The sequence below is a fragment of the Coenobita brevimanus genome, chromosome 102, assembly GCF_032717465.1.
Source record: "Coenobita brevimanus isolate Jiangsu-jjx chromosome 102, ASM3271746v2, whole genome shotgun sequence".
Lineage (NCBI taxonomy): Eukaryota > Metazoa > Arthropoda > Malacostraca > Decapoda > Coenobitidae > Coenobita > Coenobita brevimanus.
The window spans coordinates 898986-920266 of NC_137055.1; the positions used below are offsets into that span (position 1 = coordinate 898986).

At 39.5% G+C, this 21281-nt stretch overlaps 1 protein-coding gene across 7 annotated transcripts in view; it reads left to right on the top strand.

Annotated features, from left to right (window-relative positions):
• rols (zinc-RING finger and ankyrin repeat domain-containing protein rolling pebbles) overlaps positions 1-20152 on the top strand; it is a 656798-nt gene extending 636646 nt beyond the window's left edge. For 6 of the 7 annotated variants that reach the window (XM_080284584.1, XM_080284586.1, XM_080284587.1 and 3 more), the window contains 9 exons: positions 4083-4313; positions 5316-5462; positions 8927-9184; positions 9375-10693; positions 11480-11887; positions 12262-12941; positions 13689-13884; positions 15642-15742; positions 16601-20152. In XM_080284584.1, the coding sequence (XP_080140710.1) occupies positions 4083-4313; positions 5316-5462; positions 8927-9184; positions 9375-10693; positions 11480-11887; positions 12262-12941; positions 13689-13884; positions 15642-15742; positions 16601-16847 (3587 nt within the window). In that variant the 3' untranslated portion in view covers positions 16848-20152. Of the gene's footprint in view, positions 1-1742; positions 1809-4082; positions 4314-5315; positions 5463-8926; positions 9185-9374; positions 10694-11479; positions 11888-12261; positions 12942-13688; positions 13885-15641; positions 15743-16600 lie in introns of those variants that run through there. The other variant, XM_080284589.1, reaches the window with a different exon arrangement.
• Positions 20153-21281: the final 1129 nt, after the last annotated feature.

Sequence of the window (21281 nt, forward strand, 5' to 3'; positions counted from 1 at the left end):
GTTCAAGTACAGTACACGATAAGTTTACTTAAGATTTCCATGTTAGTTTCTATATTTTAAAAATTAATATTTAGATCAACATACTGTAATATGCTACAAGGAAACTGGTGGCTATACAACAGCCAGGGGACAGAATGGATCATCCCCACCACTGCTTCAAGATTAGGGAATTCACATAGACTTCCCTAACAGCATGTTGGCTAACTACTAAACTTTTAATGACATTATTTTCACCAAAGTAACATTATTAATTTAGGAGGTAATAAGTGAGTATATTACACACCCAACGTGCAATATAAATTATCTGTTTTGTTTATACTGTATATACAGTAGTACGGTATACACAGTATTAATGCTATTTGTTTCCTCATACTGTACTATATGCCAGCAAACATTACAGTGTAACATGCTTGACAGAAGAATCTGACGAAGCATTTTACTGCTAACCAATGTTATCAAGGACTGCCGGTTAATTCTGTATGGTTGTACAGTATGTGGGAGTAGTGAGGTGTTACCTGGACATGTAAGCTAACCTGAACTGACCCTGTTATTACTAACTGCTAAGAACTAACTCCTGGTGTTGTGAAGTTTGTGGCATTGACTGGGCTGTGTGTTGCCTTATGGTTGCAGTTATACAAGGTTAAGACTGCAGGATACTGTAATATATACATGACAGCTTGGTGTTTGGTTGGCTGAACAGTATATGCAGTTCATTATCTGTTTCTACAAGTTGACAAGTACTGTGCTGTGTTTGCTATTTTTCAGTGCATTTAATAAGTACTGTGTGGGATTTTAAATGCCAGATGAAATGATGTGAATGCTATGATGTAACAGCTTAGCTTGGGCTGTCGGATACATGCTTAGTTCCCTTTACAGACTTCCATAAGAAAAATATAGTGCAGATCAGGCAGTGTACTGTATCCTATAGCTTAATCCTTTGATCCCGGGGATGTCCATTTGAATTTATTTTATTTTATTTTTATTTTTTTACCATCTCCTGACAATTATATACGCTTAAGCGAGACTTTGTTATGTGGAGGGGTGAGGAATATGATTAATAAGCACCTCCAATATGAAAAACCTTTCCTAAGCTAGGTAAAATAATCTAGTCGCAGGAATAATAAGCCAAGTATGACCTCACTCAGATTCAAGGGGTTAAGGAAGAATTATGTCCTTGTATGGAAATGCTGATTATTGAGAAGGTACATCATTAGTGGGTTTAACTTGAACCTGTTTCAGGTTGGACCCAAACTGCTGTATCTTTGTGTTTTCATATGGGGTATGATTCTTCCATTATTGTACAACCACCTCCACTCATAACTATTACAGGGGATGGAGGGTTGGAGGTCCTCTGTGATACTGACGTATTTATTTATGTCTCATTATTGGTTACTACACAGCTGGCAGAAGATACAAATACACTGATGCCACATAAGTCCTCCAGAATGCCACCTCCTGTAGGATTTAAAAGTACGCTGATGCTACATAAGTCCTCCAGAATGCCACCTCCTGTAGGGTTTAAAAGTACACTGATGCTACATAAGTCCTCCAGAATGTCACCTCCTGTAGGGTTTAAAAGTAGGGGCAATTGTAAATCAGTTTATGGCAGTGTGATATCGAGACACATGCTGTAGCTTAAGATATACTGTATTTAAGCTAAGTCTATGTTGTAAATCTAACTCTCTACCTCCCTACCACTAACCTACCCTGTCTTCTTTCCCGGCCCATAGCTCTGCTCTCATCCGCCGAAAAGAAGAGTTCCAAAAATAAAAGTCTAATGCGCAAGATTAAATCCCTGTGGAGTATAGGTACAAATTTTAGTGCATGAACGATTCTGTATGTGCATGTTTCCTTTCAAAGGTGCAGTGCTGATGAATGAGGAGCTGTAGATAAAATGCTTGTACTGTAGACGTGAATGATTAGATGTAGTACAATATATAGTAAAGCTTTCACCACCCAGTCTTAGAACTATATGCCTGATTGCTCATAGGTATGTTTGCTTGCAGTTTTTGCCAGAACTGCCAGATTTTCAAATAATTTTAAAGTCAGTGAAGTTGATATTAGTAAATATTGTATCCCTGTCTTATTTTAACTCTGTACACTACATTGTGAGAATCATATTTTCTGGTGCACAGTACTCTATTTGAAGATTTGGCAGAATCACTTAACTAATAAATTGTCTTTGCACAGTTATGTTACTTTATTTGTTATACTTCAAATTTTGCGCAACTACAAGCTAACTAAACACTGGCATTAAGTTTTTAACTACATTGATGCTGAAATTTTTATTATATTGACAGTATGAATGGTTAGAACTTTTGTTTATTTCATTTTACTTCTGATTTCTTAATTTTACTTGGATTGTAACCCCCTCTGTTAGAAATTTCAGAAACTAAGAAATAAACAATGCCCTCTGAATTAAGGGATTTGTGGAGGTCATTACCAACCTGATCATCCAGTGATATCTCGTGTAAGTTTAATAAATTGTCTGAATGTGACCGGATTGAAAGATGGGGAGCCTACATGGGGTGGCACTGTGCACCCTGGATGGAGCAGCTGTGTCATCCACCTGGGAGCCAATCCTCCTCATATTTCCTTGCTCCTTGCCATGGTAAGGACCTTGGTCTGACCCTAGTGAGACGCCTTCTACCTTAAGAGGACACCAGATCCCTACATGGTGTGTGTACTGTACTGTACCTGTCGGACGGCCCCACAGCAGTCGCTTACCTGTGGTCATTGGGTCACCTTGGCCAGACAGACTGGGGTTAAGCAACAACAGCAACAGTTACTCTGACTGAAGGGGTTACTTTTGTGTGTCAGTGTGTTTGCTAAGATACAGAATTATTTATCTTCATGATTTTTTGGAAAAACTCTTTCAAATCAGTACAGGTATGTTATTTTTAAAAGTGATGCTGATTTTTCTTATAAACTTCTTGCACTATATATGTGGTTTTACAGTGCTAATGGTGTGAGGGTAGGCTGCCCTGCAGTTTTAAAGCATATAACACTAAAGGGAAATAAGGATTAGTTCATACTTGTTGTCCTCAGACTGTTGAAACTTTTCTTTTTATCTCAGTTAAAGATTATGCTGAATAATTGAAAATTTGACTTTATACTACCTCCATGATTGCTGTTTCATATAAATATTCCTTGATCAGTTCAAAGATAGCTTCTGCCGTGTACATGTTTCATAATACAATAAGATAAATGGCATATATGCATACTGCTCTATAAACTACTGTTTGCATTGTTGCAGTATTATTATCTGCAGCATCATGCTTGAGTGTTTGTGAAAGTGAATGTTCTTTTCTGTGTAACATCACATTGAAATGGAAGGTTACTACAATGGATGATTCTGCATTACAATAAATGAGCATTGCATTGATTGCCTGTAAGTTTATGCTTCAAGTTTTGTTGCACTTGTATAGCCATAACAATTTAAGCCTTAAACTGAATGTTCCACAGTTATTTTTATTTATCTGTTTTTTGCACAGTAGTTAGTTTTTTTGCACCATATTTCATTTTTTAACTGCATTTTTCAGTTTTTATCATGAATTGTTGCATTTGTTGCTGGTTGTCTCATGGAAAAATATAAAGACTTGGCATATATTGGCTTACAGTACAGTATATATCATTCACCCCGTGCTGCACAGTGAGATGAGTAATTAGACTGTATATTGCACCAGGTATTGAGTCACTTTTTTCACTCTCATCTTAAATGTCAGGACCAGTGTGCCTATCCCTGGGCTCCTACACTCCTCATGGGGTGACATAGGTTTGGATGATGGATGGTTGGATTGTTTATAAATCTTTCCATATACTGTATATTCTTTTTAAAAGTGCTGTGAAATGTGAAGTGCACCAGCATTGTAATTTTATTTTTTGCACTTGCCTGAAGCCTGTAATATATTAACTAGCATTAAATTCTGTCACACTAGCATCAAATGGTGTCATTTAATGCTGTACTGTATTATGCTTTATTGACATTGAAGATTAACGTGATTACTATTACTTCAGATAGTTACTGGAAATAGTTTATTATGCTGTACTAGTATTAAACTGCATCACATTAATTACTTCAGATGATGAGTGTGAGACAGAGGGAGGGAGTAACGAGAGTGGTGAAGGCAAGGAAGGAGAAGATCTGTACATGCGGCTGGGGCTGCTGCTGGGGGAGGGAGCCGCACCCCCCACGTCCACCACAAGAGCCCCCCGTGCTGCATCCTCTCACACCTCCTTCAGCTCTCTCTCAGCCTCTTCGGAAGTAAACACCACAGCCTCAAATAACACCAGTCCTGTCTCCACCCTCAATGGTAAGTTTGTTTTCATTTATCCAGTCACTGTGCAGTACAGCCTGTGTTGTATAAATGTTATACTGAAGAAACCAATATATCATGTTAATTTAAGATTACAGCAAATTAAGATATTGTATATCTTTGTCAAATGTGAGCCAGTAGATAGATTGTTTAAAGCATGTATGAATTTTGGTTGGGAAAGAGGAACATACTCCAGTGCTTACTCATGAGCCACATTTAGTAAGCCAGAGGGCCACTTGTGGCTTGTGAGCTTGGCTTTGGCCACTGATTTAGTACTTTCTGGTGGTGAATGGTGGGGGGGGGAACATCTTATTGAATAAGTTAAAGAGTGTTTTAAACCCCATTACCATGTGAGGTCTCCTGTAAACTTAAAAAATAAAAAATGAATAGTCCGAAAACGACCAGCACAGTAATTATGATAGGAAACAAAGCTATAATATGCCAAAAAGTATCAGTAATGCTGTACATATTGTTTATCTGGGTCTGTTTGTTGTGATAGAGATATACATTTTACATAACTTTATTGTCCAAGTGGATTTGTAATTGCACTGATGAGTAGATGCATAAAAAGGTCAGAACTGTGTCTATAGAACATTTGCTTAAAAAAAAATATATATAAATACACAGATTATGTATTACTGTGAATGTAATTTGATACAGGTATTTATGGTATAATGAAGTGCAGGTTGTATGGCCTTGTAATGTGTGGCCTTGTGACTGGACACTTGCCAGCCAGTTCTCTTAATTTTGTACTGGTACTTTCCTCTTCTGTATCTGGTTACTTACCATCACATTGTTTACTGTAGTGGGAAATGGGGTAAGAATGATGATGATGATGGGAGGTTATTTTGTTCAAAGCTGTCTGTTTTCTTGTTTTCTGGATCATACCGCACCCCATTTTCAGGTGAGACAAAAAAAAAGTTATGATGGTGGTGATGATGATGATGATGATGACAACAGTGAGTGCATCTTTGTAAACTCTGATCCGTCTCCCTACAGGATCATCAGAGGCAGACTTGAGATTGCCAGGAGTGAGAGACGCATCGATGGAGAGCATGAATTCCTTCCTCTCCTCCCAGGGGGCTGCTTCCTCCTCCACTGCATCTGCTTCCCCCACCACCACCCCTCGCCGCCACTCCGTCACAAGTGAGTCCCTGCTTCATGTGGATTGTGTGTGCTTATGATTTCCTTGTTTGTGTGTGCACCTGTGTATGTGTCTGTGTATTCTTTCTCTTTGCAGTACAGTCAGTCCTCATTTAATGTCTAGAATGTATGCAAGCAAAATGCTATTTTCAGTGAAGCAGGTGTGAGACATGCTTGTAGCTCATGTCTGGGGTGAATAGCACAAAAAATACTAATACCAGTATATTCTGGCTTCAAAGAAACTTTTTATTGAATAATAAGAGATTTTAAGTTAAGTGGTCAGTAACAATAATGAAACTACTTTAAAAGAAGACTGACTGCATTTATTAGCCTGCTGTGTGATTTGTGCTTAATTAAATTTTAACTGGTACTGTGTTTTGTTTTGGTATGCTTCCATTTTTTGCAGCACAGCATTGTATGTGTGTTTTATAAGAGCAGGGATTGCGATTTTACTTTTACTCATTATCTGAGAGTTGTATGAAATGTTCATTCTGGTACCAGACTTTCCTGTAGTAGTACAGTACATATTGCCTACAATATTTTGGATAGTAACTGTGTATGATGGTGCTTCCAGATTTTGTGCTGCTTTCTTATTACTCATGAGTTTAGATGCATGGTGGTTTGGGAGTAGAACACTCAAGTAAGGGATAGAGACGATGCCATATATGCACTAGTTTGAGCCCTCAAGAGGAAATGAGTTTTTTCTATTTTGCACTATGCTGTAAGGGAAGTGTAAATTAGTCTCACTTCTGAAATAATCTGGCTTATGGTATCCTAGCCTTGGGTCCCATTTGCCCTGAAAGGAGTAAAGTGAGATTTATTATTACCAGTTTTAGCTAAAATTTTGCAGACTTTTCCCTGGGTAAGAAGCCCAAGTAATATTCAGAGCAGTAAGTAAATCCTTGATTTGATTGGACTGGCTGTTGTGTACTTATTAGGTGGCCTTTGATGGTAATGTATGTGTGTCTCATGAATTTGCTTGATAAAAATAGTAACAGCCCATCCCATTTTACCTCCTTCAAAGTGTAAGGGCATGAGGCTAGGCCAGATGACTAGCATACTTCCCTTGCTAGCGTTATGTAGGGGGAAAAAAAAACTTCAGTCATCTCTTGTGAGGTAAAACATATAGAAGGCCGTCACTTTTGACTGGGGAGTTCTGACCCCTGGACCACCAGATGCTTGGTGCTGGAGGAAGATATATGTTTGTGTGTGTGTGTGTGTGTGTGTGTGTGTGGAGTGATAACATTTGGCGTGTATTAAGTAGACACCCAATATATATTCTTCTGTTCAGCATTATATGACAATCATTCTCTGTTGTTGCACTCTACTGTATAGAGCAGTAGTATCATTTTGTCTCAGAATTTAAATTTGATTTGCATGGTTAGCAGCTCTAGCATTTCTGAAGAATTAAGACACAGTTGATGCAGAATATTGTTGTTATCTTTAATCACGTGTTGGATGTCTACCTTTTTTTTTTTTTTTTTTTTAAATGTTGTGGGAGTTAACTCCTTCAATCCAGTGACATTTTCTGGTTTGTTTGTGCTACCATCAGATGATTTTTAATAATCTTGAAGAGGATCTTTAGCAGTCAGAAGGTCAAAGAAGGCTGTATCTAACCTCCTGTAGTCCCTCCAGATTTTCCATTGCTAAATAAAAGTCTGTCAGTAGCAGGAACAAAATAATGTATCACTAGTTTGACATTTTCTTTTTATTCTTGTTACTTCTTGACAACTTTGTTCAGCTTTGGATAGACATCACATACTGAAGAGGTTAAAGAGAGCTGCTTCAGGTGATGACATTCTGTATTTTGTATTTTGCTCTTGTTACCATGAGATGGTTTTATTCACTTCAGGGGAATTCTGTTGTGATGAGAAGGTTAATAAAGGATACAGATAAACCCTCAGACTGGACTGCTATATCCAGAAATGAATATAAAGGTAATCGTATGAGGGGCTCCATGGAGCAACTTGGAACACACCAAACTCAATAATCCAAGAAAATAGAAGTTAGGCAATGATTTTTTTTTTTTTTTTTTACCCATGGTTCCATTTGAGTTCCCTCACATGACAGTGTCATAAAAATAATAGGCACTCCATGGAGGAACTTCCAAAGGCTCTGTTTGCTCAGAATTTGTTTTTCTTTCTTCCAATCTCTCGATTTTGATTTTGGCACATTCTGAGTTACCCCATGGACCTCCTGGTGTGGTAGCAGCAAGAATAAGATGACAATTATGTCCTTGGATTGACGTTGTAAATGGGTTTGTGTGGAGAGTTGCTAAGTCCTGTGCATGTTGTGGTGTGTCTTCAGCGTCACAGCCTGGCCAGGTAGAGGAACTAGGACTTTTTGGCCGAAGACGATCCTCGGTCAGACGCTCAGCTCGTAATGCCCACGTGAAAGGCCCGATAGACCCGAAAGGTAAGCAGATGTTGTGTGCAGTAAGCCTTCATCTTTTATAAATCATTGGTGAAGTGCAGCAAATTTGCCCATTAACATTTCATTTCCACCTTTAAAACCAGTTTGCCATTTCCCCTAATTTACAGTACAGTACTGTACTAATTATAAGAAAAAAATTATGATGATTTGGAACACTCATAAGAAGGGCTCCCTCTATTTTTTATTTCAGTATATCATAGCGATGAGAGTACGGTACTTTAGCCCAGCATGACTGTCAGTTACCCTTGAATCAACTCCATATAGAGAAATAACCTCAGTAAAATGTTACAGTATGGCTACCACCCCAAAAATTGATTCAAATAAAGGACCACCAAATAATGTCAGTCACCCAAGAGGTGCCAAATCTCAGTTGTGGGTAAGCTGATGCCACCAAAACCTTGAACCCATTACTGTATACTATAAATTAACTTCCAAGAGAGAGAAAAAAAGCCTTGGTTATAGGAATACACATTACAGTTAACTTCATACAATTCCCTTCAAAGACTTAGTGATAAAGCTTGTGATAATTTTTCACCTACTGCATATGAATTCTGAGTGTTTATGGTTTTGACAAGTAACAAGCAGTTTTCCTTGTTTTGTTACTTTTCATGGTAAAGTTTACATGTATTCAGACCCAATTTATGCCAGACATACAAACGCTTTAGGAGTATCCCTATACACTACCAGGCCAAATATATCATACATAAAACACAGACATGAAAAATGTGTACAGTATATAGATATTCCCCTCCTGATATCATTTAATAAAGCAAGTTTGATTTCAACTAGGTTATTATAGGTGCTGCTAGTGCTTTATGCTCTGAAATGAAAATACTGTGATGAATCTCAGTTTGCACTTAAGACTGGTGAAATATTGCCATTGTTTTGCTGTTGTATAAGTCAGAAAATTAAAGCATAGGTTGAATTGTAGTTTATGGTAGAATACAGCACTCTAATGTTAGTACTTAATGGTACAGTTTTGTAGGAGCAGAATTATTTATTAGATAATTAAAACTGGGTTTATTCCCTACCAGTGCGATTCGCCAGCTACCGTGGGGCGCAGCTGAGCTTACGACCACTCTTCTTTGAGGTACCCCAACAAGATCCTGACCCACTCTTTATTGGGCGGGCATGGCTCTTCCGGGAGATGGAGGCCCACTTGACTGCTGATGCACCCACTAACCGCGGAATAATTATCACGGGCGGTGTGGGTTCCGGCAAAACGGCAGCTATATTGCAACTTGTGGAGTATAGCTGCTTTGGTCGCAAGAGGGACGACTCCATCTACCAAGGTGACACATTTGTTTTATAGTCTATGTTTGTGCAGTTTTAAAGTAGGTATATGTGAATACTGAAGGAAGTTTGTCTCTATTGATGCAGCTAGTGAAAAAATATATAATACAGTACAGTACTGCTGTTTCCTTAATGCACTCAATTTAGGACAGACTTTTCTGAGATGTAACTTTTTCTTTTTTTTCATAGACCCGTATGGCAAGGGTCGCCTGAGCCTGGTACCAGAGGGAGTGAGAAACCTTTCCTCACGTCTCGTGGCATATCACTTCTGCCAAGCTGAAAACTCAGCCACTTGCCTTGTGCCAGATTTTGTGCACTCCATCGCTGCACAACTATGTCAAGCGCCACAGTTACATGCCTACCGAGACCTTCTGCTGGCTGAACCACAGACCCAAAGCTTGTTGGCACTCCAGGCGTGTGTGAGTGATCCATCCAATGCACTGGTGAAAGGTGTCCTGGAGCCACTACATAACTTAAGACGTCTAGGGAAGGTTGGAGCCGAGCCAATGTTGATTGTGATAGATGGGCTATGTGAGGCCGAGTACCACCGCCCCGAGCATGCCCACACCCTGGCATCCTTCTTGGCTCGTCATGCTGTCAAACTCCCACCTTTCTTAAAATTGGTTGTCACAGTGAGGTCACAGTTGGCAGAACTAACCCGACTGCTCCCCTTCCATCGCATCTGTCTTGATCCCGACCAGAGGGCCGACCCTGGAGTAGACCCATCCACCCGTGACCTGGCAGATTACGTTGGTTTCAGGTGTACCCACTCACCCAGCATCCGTTCAAACATCGCAGTAACACAGGGCAAAATGGAAGGCAGCTCCTCCCAACATCGTTTCACCCAACACGTAGTGGCTCAGAGTCGAGGATCCATGTTGTACGTGAAATTAATCCTGGATCTGGTAGAAAGAGGTCACCTGGTTATGAAGTCTGGATCATTCAAAGTCCTCCCACAGACTCTAAACGAGATATTCTTACTGCTCTTCAATCTAAGGTTCCCTAGTGTTCGCAGTTTTGAGAAAGTGCAGCCCATCTTGAATGTTGTGTTAGCTGCCCTTTGCCCTCTCACATTGTCAGAGATCTACCACTCAGTTAATGCAGGGCTTCTCTTCAAGTTCCTCTCCTGGGATGAATTTTTAAACAACTTTAAGATCCTAAATTCCTTCCTTGTCAAACGCCTTGATGACACGTACATGCTGTTTCATCCTGCCCTGCGTGAATGGTTGGCTCGTCGCACAGAAGGGGAATCTGCCAAGTTCGTGTGTGATCCGAGAGCCGGTCATGCAAACCTCGCCCTCCGCATGTCCCGCCTGGAGTGGCCATTGGACCCTGAAGCCTCACTGGAGCTGGGCCACCACATCTTGAAGGCCCATGTTTACAAAAATATGGCACGGGCCCTGCCATTGTCACCAAGGGATCTTCAGGCTCTCTGGCTTGCCCAGTCGTCACACAATGTCTCACAGGCGCTTGCTTGCACCAGGAATCTCTACAGTCCTAACACTAAGGTAAAAGAGTCATGGATATAAGATGATGATGATGATGATGATAGTATGATGGGTTTGATCTCACTGTGCCATTGATTGTTCATATGGAGGAAAATTCTAATTGTTTATTAAATTTGTTGAAGATGATGATTGCATTACTAATATTTGTTAAAATGAGAGAAGTAATTATAATTACTTTACCAGTTTATTATCAATGAGGAGAAATGTACCAAAATGGCTTTTCCAGTCAGAATGGCATCGTAAAAATAAGTAAATTAAATTTTTAAATAATGGAAGTTAAGCATAGTCAAGAAATCATAGTACAGAGCAGTGTAGGGGACCTATGGGATGATCTCATAAGGGCAGTTATTTACTTGCAGTTGACAGCTCCGCTGGTCTAGAGATATCAGGGTTGAACACATGCAGCAATAGTTAGCAAAGCTCATAGTCATGGAAAACTGTACAATTGCATATGTAAACATGTTATGTATTGACTTTTAAGAATCAATAAGTGTCATGACTTGGTGCAGTAACGTATTGTTTGCTTGCTTTGGTAGACTTTTAACCTCCTGAATCAGGTGACTGTTGCTTTGTTCTTTCCTTTTACAGATAACTCTACCTAACTTAGAAGAGATTTATAAAATGGTAGGGTTTAGATTTCGCCTTGGATTATCCCCTCAGTAGTAGAGGGTTTTCCCCTAAGGTGAATAAGTTCTTATGGAGATAGCAATAAAATGAAATGTATGTTATCATCAGGGTAAAGTGGTTAAGTTCAATAAGTCTGATGTGTAATTCTTGTTTTTGCAGGTGTCACGACTGTTGCTGTTAGCAGGGGCCTCTCCTGACTATCCCAGTGAGCACCTGCACAGTGCCCCCATCTTAGGCATCTGTGCTCACCAGGGACACACAGAGATGGTGGCACTTCTCATAGAGTTTGGTGCCGATGTGAGCTTGACCAATGGAGAAGGAGTAACTGCCTTGGGTCTGTCAGCTGCCCAGGGTCACTGTGATGTGGTAAGGCTCTTAGTTCAAGCTGGAGCCTCACTCACCGCCAAAGATAAACAGGGAAATACCCCTATGGTTCAGGCTGCAGCTTCTGGGCATCTTAATGTAGTGGGTTACCTCCTTTCATGTGACTGGCCTGGACCACAAGAACTGCTGAGTAACCAGTCACATCAGGCACTTGTTGCAGCTGCTTCAAATGGACACATCAATGTAAGCTTACAGTTTCTTAATGATATATTTTTTAAAGCTATCCACTATCACCAGTGTAGTTTAGAAGCTTCTTTTTATATAATGCAGTTTTTAAAAATGTATTAATAACTGATATTCATATAAAATATGGAACATGAGAATGGAAAAATTCAGTAGCGAGAGAGAAAGAGGTGGCAGACGAGTGACAGGGAGAGTAGAAGAGGTAGTTATGTAGGAATCAAGTTGTATGTAGACAGGTCTGTTGTTGTCATGCTGTATTTGGGTGTTTCCAGGAAAGAACAGAGCAGCATAGATGATTCCCCAATTAATGTGAAAGAATTAAGAGTATCCTTTATTATGTATTACCCATCTTCAATAACTTTTTGTTTTTTTAGGTTGTAGAGTTCTTGCTGGACATGGCAGAAGTGAGTGTTGATGGAGAGGATACAGTGACTGGTGAGACAGCTCTTAGCGTTGCTGCAGGTGCAGGCCACACGGCCATGGTGGCGACACTGTTGAGAGCCGGGGCCAGCATCAGCAAGAGCAACTCTCGCGGAGCCTCACCTTTGACGTGTGCTGTGCGTCATGGTCACTATGAGGTGGCCAAGTTGATGCTGAGTCAGGGTGCAGCTGTTGAGAGCACAGACACAGCTGGGCGCACTCCCCTCATGGTGGCGGCAGCAGAAGGTCACTTGGGCCTGATGGAGCTGCTGATATCCCGAGGCGCATCCCTCACCCGTACAGACCGGGAGGGCCTGGCACCACTAAGCTGGGCTTGCCTACGTGGTCACGTGCACGCAGTCCAGTACCTGGCCGATTGTAACGCAGACCTTAACCATGCAGACAAGACTGGACGAACCCCCCTTGATCTGGCAGCCTACCAGGGTGACCCCATCGTGGTGCAGTTCCTACTTGACCGTGGGGCACTAGTGGAACATGTGGACATAAACGGCATGAGACCCCTTGATCGTGCCATCAGTGCCCGGAATCCAGCGGCTGTGCAGTGTTTCCTGCGGCGTGGTGCCAAGCTTGGCCCGGCCACCTGGGCTATGGCTGCTGGCAAGCCAAATATCATGTGAGTAGCAGATTAATGTGAATGTAGTGTTATTACTCTTATATCTTTACAACATTGAAGTTACTGTGTAATGCAAATCAGTTGCAGGGTGTTTCAGATAAGAAAATTTCTGTATCAAAAACAAACAATAGAGCTTTGTAATTTATCTTTTTAAAAGTTTTAGAATACTGTATATCTCTTTGCAGGAATTCATTGAATTAAGTTACTAAAGGGATTAAGTTGTATATATGTTTTGTTCAGAAAAATCATGGATTCCATTTTTTCCCAACAAAATAATAGAATTAAATGAAAATGCAAGATAATTAGGATGAATGATTTACAGTGAAATAAAATTTATACATTTTCAGTGTACTTATGAAACTACTTAAAAAAATATTGGTAAGTTTTACTATACACTTGTGCTGGCAACCCCTTCATGTAAATTAGTGTCTAGGAGGTAGAGTGGTTAAAAGAGTAAGAGAGATGTGTATGGATATAGCATCATGGAGGTCCTTTTGTCATGATCACCGTGTGTGGGATACCCTGATAGAGAGCAAGGAGTCAGCAAGATATTAGCGTAACAGTGCTTTCCCTGTATGTATGGAACCTTTATTTTCCTATGTAAAGGAAATTTTGTTTTCCTAATTGCTACTCCTCACCCTGCCCTAGGGTAGGAAAGGAAGTCTGGATGATGATGATGATGATGCTGATGAATTAAAAAAAGAAAACTCCCCCACTTGTATTAAGCAAACACTGTCTCTCATGCAGGGTGATGCTGCTGAACAAACTCCAGGAGGATGGGGTTGCCCTGTGCCGCAAGGGCCGTCTGAAGGAGGCAGCACACCGCTTCTCCTATGCTCTCCGCAAACTGCCAAGTGGAGACCAGGGGGAACATACCCAAACCTTCACTCACCTCCGTCTTCATCTCACCCTAAACCTGTCTCGTTGCAAGAGGAAAATGAATGTAAGTACAGTACAATATATTCATGTTTTATGTTTTTTCTTGGACTTTATTGTCTTCTGGCGCACAGTAGGTTACAGAACAGTTGCATGTTAAAACACCACTGCTGCCTGTAAACCATTTGCCAATAACCCCCAAAATTACAGTAACAGATTTATTAAAAATTATGATTTTTTTGGACACATCCCTAAGTGTAGATATATTTACGGTGCCATCTCGTTATCAGTATAAACTCAGTGTAGTAAGAAGGTATTCCTGCAGATAAACAAGAGGCAGATTTTTGGTCATTTATCTGCTGTAATGTATTACAGTACAAGTTAAATGTATACACCAGTAATTGAAAGAGAGAGAGAGAGAGAGAGAGAGAGAGAATGTGCATGTGTGTGTGTATTTACTTATTTGTATTTACCTATTTGTAGTATACAGGAATTGAGCTAAGCTCGTGTTGTTCTGTTTCCACATCTACATTTACCTGGTCTAGTTTTAAACACATGAATGTTTTTTGCCTGCACCACCTCTTCGTCTAAGTCATTCCAAATACTTATGCTTCTGTTCGGGAAACTGAACCTTTTAAGATCATTAAGACATCTACTGTTCCTCAACTTGAAGTCATGACCTCCTGTGTGTGTGTGTCTGTGTGTTTTATATACATCTCTCTGCATGACAGTATACAAAAATGTCTGTACTTGATGTGCAGATGATCAGCAGGTTATATTCTGGCATATTAATATACCACATACTGTGTGTGTGTAGAGAGAGGGAGAGAGAGAGAGAGAGAGAATATTATGTGGGCCATTCATACTGTTTTAATGTAATAAGAAAATATAAATATTTGATGAAGTGGCCTGCCAGCACCATCACCACACAACCATTGTCTGTACTGTGCTTTATTGGACAGGCTACCATTATACAATCTGGTTATGCACAGTTCACTAAAAATTCTCATTTATTGGCATTGGGAAAGTGCCTTTGCTCATAACAATAGCCACAGTAGTGATTGTCATAAGGCATTGATGGTTACGCTACTGATGTAATATCGTTACAGCACAGTCCTATTACTCCCCCCCCCCCTTTTTTTTTTTTTTAATAGGTCATTGTTATAATTTCAGTATTAACTAGGGGTCAGGATTCATAGTCAGGAAACAAACTTAAAAGAGTAACACAAGGGAAAAAATATATATGAGGAAAAAAATAATTGACCCACATAAAAGAAATGTCAACTAAGGGGTACTCATTTGCCATAACTGTAGGAAAGTATGAAAAGCATGTCACCATAATCACATCCAAAGAATTGCAACCAGGTCTTAGGATAAGTTTCCATAGCAGTTATGCTTTATTATAAATATTGTTTTCTGTACTATATTATTAATTCTTGTTTGACTTGTAATACTTGGCATCTGTGTGAGTGAAGACAAGCATATAAACAAGCAGTGATAGATGGGTACCCCTAAACACCATCAGTTTAAGGATGCAGTCTTGATTTAGTCTGTGCTCCCTCCAGACAGAATTATATAGCTTAGGACAGCACTCTAGTAGTGAAGAGAAGAATGGAGTCTATAACAAACCCCTTGTCTTAAAAAAAAAAAAAAAATCTCAAGCAAAACATAATACTGTACTGCACTCTGGAGAGGAAGAATAAAGTATGAATTACATCCTTGGATTTGAAGGGGTTGAGCTAAAAAAAAAAAAAAAAAAAAAAAAAAAAAAAAAAAAATGTAATTATGGATTCAGAATGTAATTAAGGTGACATTTACTTACAGGAAATTGAAGAAGCCATCCACCTGGCAGACACAGCACTGAAGATAAAGAGTGATTCCTACGAGGCTTACTATGCCAGAGCCCGTGCTAAGAGAGAGGCAAAGTGAGTACGGTATTCAGGAAAGAGTTGTTTTGAATTTTACCTTTTATTTCCACCCGCACCTTAAATATCAGGGCTAAGCAGAACAGCTCCAGTGCTTCTGATGGGACAGCAAAGGATTGGGTGATAGATTAGATAGATAGATAGAGAGTCCCCAGATTTGCACTATGTTTTTGTGTGGTTGATTAATTCCAAATTATATTTCACGCATTAACCCATTTCATACAGTTGATGCACTTGGATATGTACTGTATTTAGACTGACACACAAAGATTTATTTTAACTAATAGAAATCTTAAGTCAAAGTCTTAAGAAATTATCATGAGTAACTCTTTCTCTGCTCATTGTGCACCTGGGAATGTTGTCTAGGCTTACACCAGATAATTTGATTCAGTCTGAAGAGATTGTAGCAGTCAAGGGGGTTAAATTTCAGGAATATTATATGGGTAGAGCAGGTAATTCCACCCTTATTAATTTCTTGTGCAGTGTGCATTGTGTAAATCATGTTTTTCAGTGTATAACATTTACAGGACAGTTTGCTCTCATAGAAATTTCACTGAATGATTGTTTACTATTAAATTGCAGATAAAATGACATCTTTTATTCACTTAAGGTTGTTTGTGATTATTATAAATTTTAGTCATTTTTTTTCCCCCACTAAATCCATAAACTAAAGGCAAGCCCCACTTCAAGTCACTTCTCTCAGAGTTTTACTCTGCCTGTACACATCTTAAACCTTAAGTGAGGGCTGAATGTACTGTACTTTATCATTTTTCCTACCTTCATTCATATACCACCTTCTGTAGAGACTGAAGGAGATGCTTGATATTTATAACCTCTTTCATTCATCCCTTTCTGTAGGAGACTGAAGGAAGCGCTTGATGATGTGAATGAGGCAGTGCGCTTGGCCCCATCCCAGACACGGGACGTCCGACGCGTTCTGGCTAAGATCCGGGATGAGATGCAAGCAGAACTCGAGTCCTGCCCCTCCGCCGCCGACTTGACCCAACTGCGGCACTTGGCAGCCTCAGTTGATACGCTGTCAGAAGCTGATCTGCCCATGACGTCAAGCATCCTTTCTGAATCAGGCTACTCATCCAACATCTAGGCTAGGAGAGTGTGTTACACTTCAAAGTCAGGGATTGTGGAGATATCTCTGCTTAGATTGCTTACTCTTGGCCCACCTTTTTTCTTTCCCTTGCTATAAAAACTGGGTCCTGTCATCTGCCAGGGGAGGCAAAGAGTAGGTTGTTGAGTTTAGGTATCTTCAGAATAACAAGCCTGAGTGAAGATAAATTTGATTCTTGAGCCATCAAAACTGGAGGTCCTGAGAGCTCCCAAAAGGGCTCGCCAGTCAAGTAAACCTTTTCATTAGCATTATTAAGTAAAATTTTAACAAATGTCATTAGATTATTAGAAACTGTATGAAAAGAGCTGCAATTGGCATACTTTAGTCTTAATAACACATTAAAATGCATTACACTATTTTGCACAAGACTAATGAGAGGGTTAATTGATTGGTTATATAATCTCGTATATGTACCAGCATTAGTAGCTGTTTTAAAATCTTAAGTTGTAGCAGCAAGAGAATTCAGAATTATTATATGACCATATGGACATTATACTGTAAATACAGAGCTGGAGTCAAGGTATAGGATATATATATTTGAAGAAATATGCAAATCCCTATGCATTCATCCAAAGCAATACATCCATGATCTATCTGGCAATGTATTTTACCTTGATGGCCACTGATTGGATTGGAGACGAATGATAACCCTAATAATTCCATTGCAAGAATTCCACGTACTTTGAGACATACCCATAAGGAGACCTGAGCCTTGTGAGAAACAGCATGAACTTGTCCTCTTTGTCTTCCCTTTTAGTGTTGTCCATCATGTGCCTTTCTGTCTTTCTGTCATGTGTCGCTTTTCAGTGTATTAAATTTATACAATACAGGAGTTTGTATTTATTTTGCTATTTACATATTATTCTAAGTTTGTTCTTTTCACAAGGCTCAAGTTTGTGGATGCTTTCTTTCTAAACTATGATTGTATTTCCACACTCGGGTTCCAAGACCAACACCACCACCTCACTGAGACACAGAGACTCGCCCTACAAGCTGGCTGAGGCTCACACTAATTTTGACACATTGATTTGGACTCTCATTTGTGGGAAAAATTTGCATGGGCACCCAGAGTTTCAGTTTTGGTTTGGAGAAGAAATTTTTTTTTGGCAATCTGGATCTCTCTGGGCCCATAATTATCTGTGACGCCATTTAGCAGGGTAGACATAGTGCTTCAGTTCCTCCACAAGCATTATAAATTTCTCAGAGCACTCTCAAAATTAGGTGTGGTGAGAGCTGGACCAGAGTACTACACTCCTACATCGGCATCACAGTAAGAGGGAGTGACCAGACCTGCTTGTTATCTTGGCAGCTTCTTAACTTGATGTATTCTTGTGCCCAGACTTAGCCAAATGTTGCTGAGAATCTCATAATATAGTATCCCATTTAAGCTTTTTTTGTCTCTTGATAAGTACAAGCAAAATAGAAGATTTTGTACTTTATACTGTATTTGAAAATTTCTGTACGACATTAGAATTGACTCTCACAGACATTTGGCAATTTTGCATGGTGAGTTTGAAATGGTTGAAGCAATCCATGAGAAAAATTTTGTTTGGCAAAAGATTTTAAATTTTTTTGTTCCCATTGAATGAAATTATGTTATACTTTTTAAAAACTCTTTTCAGGATAATGTTGGAACATTTTTAAAGCTGGCTGTGCAAGGCTGGGTGGTAAAATGAGCAGTCTGGCAACACCCTCTCCAGAACTGTGTCGGGGCTAGTAATGTCTAAAATGCAAAAATCAAACAAAAAAAAAGGTGTGGTTATACCTAGATCAGTACGGTGTACAGTGGAGAATGCCTGGTGCTGTGGCTGCTGTTGTCTCTATGAATGTGTATGGATCAAGTATGGAAATTGTGTAAGTGGTGAGTGCTTGTCAGCTATATTATGTAAGTAATCTGTTAAGACCTATTGATACTTGGATGCATTGTAGCCTGGCTGAGATAACAAACTGTCTCTGTCATGCTATGATTCGTTTTTTATGTCAGAGGGAGGCAAGACATGACCTTACACTTCATATATCTTGCAGTGGGATGTGTCTTTCCATGTTGTATGTGTTTCCTTTCTTTCGCTTTCTTTTACTCTGTAGTACTATGTTCTAGACACCCATAAGTGCACTTCCTGACTTTTCATATCAATGCAATAGAGTAACCTGATGAATGTGCAGTTACATGTGTGCCTTAAGTGTCTTTAGTGATTTATATATATATTTCAAACTTTATAGGAAGAGTATCATGTGATCAAGTGGCAACCTAATCCAAAGTCTTCATTGCCTTCACATGTCTCGCCTCTTTCCTGTCCCCCCTCGGAATGTTCCTTCAGGTGTGTTTGGGAAGAGAAGGGAGGATAATATACCCTTGAGGCACATGTGGCAGAACATGGCTAATGTAATCAGTCTGGAACTTGAAAGACTTCCAGTGAAATTCTACCACAAGTGTGTCACAGTGGTTTTCCTTCCCCTTCTATTTCCAAACTAAGGAATTCACATCTCTAATTGGCTGCAATTGTAGGAACCTTGTATTGGATCTCCTAATTGGCTCAATCCCTCAATGATGTTGGACAGTAGTAGCTATACAGAACATATAAACACCATTTGACCCCCAGTCATTGCAAAAATACAGGTAGACCTCTTTAGTTGTCAAAGAGGACTTTTCTGACTGTAGAGCCACCATTCCTATATGTCAGAATATAGGAAAGATGGCAAAATTTTCAACTACACAGTTTTGTGTAGAGAAGAATATCTAGGTGTTCAGTGGGGGTCAGTTTTCAGTGCTGTTCAGTATCTTCAAACTTTTATTGCAACAAAATTATACTGTGGACAGTAGAGTACAGTACAGTATGCAATATTTATATGGCATAGGGATGAACATATTTAGTGTGAATGAATGACGCCCAAGGCGAAAGTTGCTAGTCATATTTTGTAGAATTAGTGATGGTGAGGACAGGTTTATTAGCAAACCATATGCTTGTATAAAGTATACAGTCTTGTACAAACATCAGTAGACATTTGTTAGAACCCAGTTATAACTGTAGTGTCCATGCAGTGCATCATTATTATCAGTGTTATCATAAAGGCCAGGACTGATAGTGTAAGAATTATTATACACTGGGGGCAACCCAAGCTTTCTGTAATGCATCTCCATGGCCTAGATGACTTTACGTATTCACACCAATCCATATAAAATTTACTCACTGATCACTTTTTAACTGCCATGATCTCCTCTTAATCTGTTTTCCAGTTTTGTAATGTTAGCTGTATGTTAAATGGTTTATGTAATAAATACTTCCAGGTCAATTGTTGTTTTACTTATCCAACAGTTTTATAGTGGGAAATACGAGTAGGATGTGGATGATGATCAGGGTATTTAGAATAAGGCTGCAATCAGTAAGAGTAAACCAACTAGTGGTAGGTGGGGGCACTCACGAAACAAAGGTACGAATGTGAGACAAGATTAGTGAAAGAGGGTAATGATTTTGCTGCATTATCTGCACACACACACACACACACAAGAAAAACAATATCAAGATATGGTTTAATTTTATAATTATTTTGGGGGGTAATAATGTGCCATCTGGCGGCTGTATATACAGCTGTTAAGTTTTCTCTCCAGGTACCTGTTGGTTGCTACTCAAAGGTAGGGGACCAATTTCATTAAATTTATTTTTCTTTGGCCGTAAGGAAATGTCTTCGCCCTTCTTATTTATTTTCTCTTTTCATTCTGCCATTGTAGTTAAAGAAATGTACAAGAAATACAAATGAATAATGTGTTTGGCAACTTTCCCTCCTGAGAATCTGGCAACCAGGTTTAAACTCCCACATACATGTACTGAAGCTGTTTTTACTACACTAAACCCTCGCTGTACTGTACCTACTACACCAGACATGGGATTTAATGGACGCTTTGAGATCCCTGGACAAACCATTCTAGTATCGTAGGACACGCTGATGCTGGTGGCGGTTCTTCCCTACCATTTGGGTTAGTCATAAAGAAAAGCAATGCAAGGGTGTGAAATTACGGGCCAAGTCAGTGCAAAATGGAAATAGTTTTCATTTTTTTGTACTAGAACCTGCTACTTCACTAATTTTCTTCTATGTGTTTGAAATGCCACTCCAGGGGGGGACCATCAGACCTACCAGATTATCAGCTTCATCAGGTTGGAAAGAATGTAAAGCAGTAGTACTGTCCTATTCTGGCACTAAGCGACATGACATTGATAGGATGCAAAAGGACAACAAACTGGGCAAAGTTAAGAGTACATAACAATGTAAGATTATTTGCTGCAAACGGAAAGTGTCCCCAGTAATTAGAGCAAGTTAACATTTTTCACTTATTATTATTATATTTTTTGTACATGATCGCGAAACATAACCATTAAAAACCGCCTTACTCCTATTTACCTCCTGCAACATATTTAT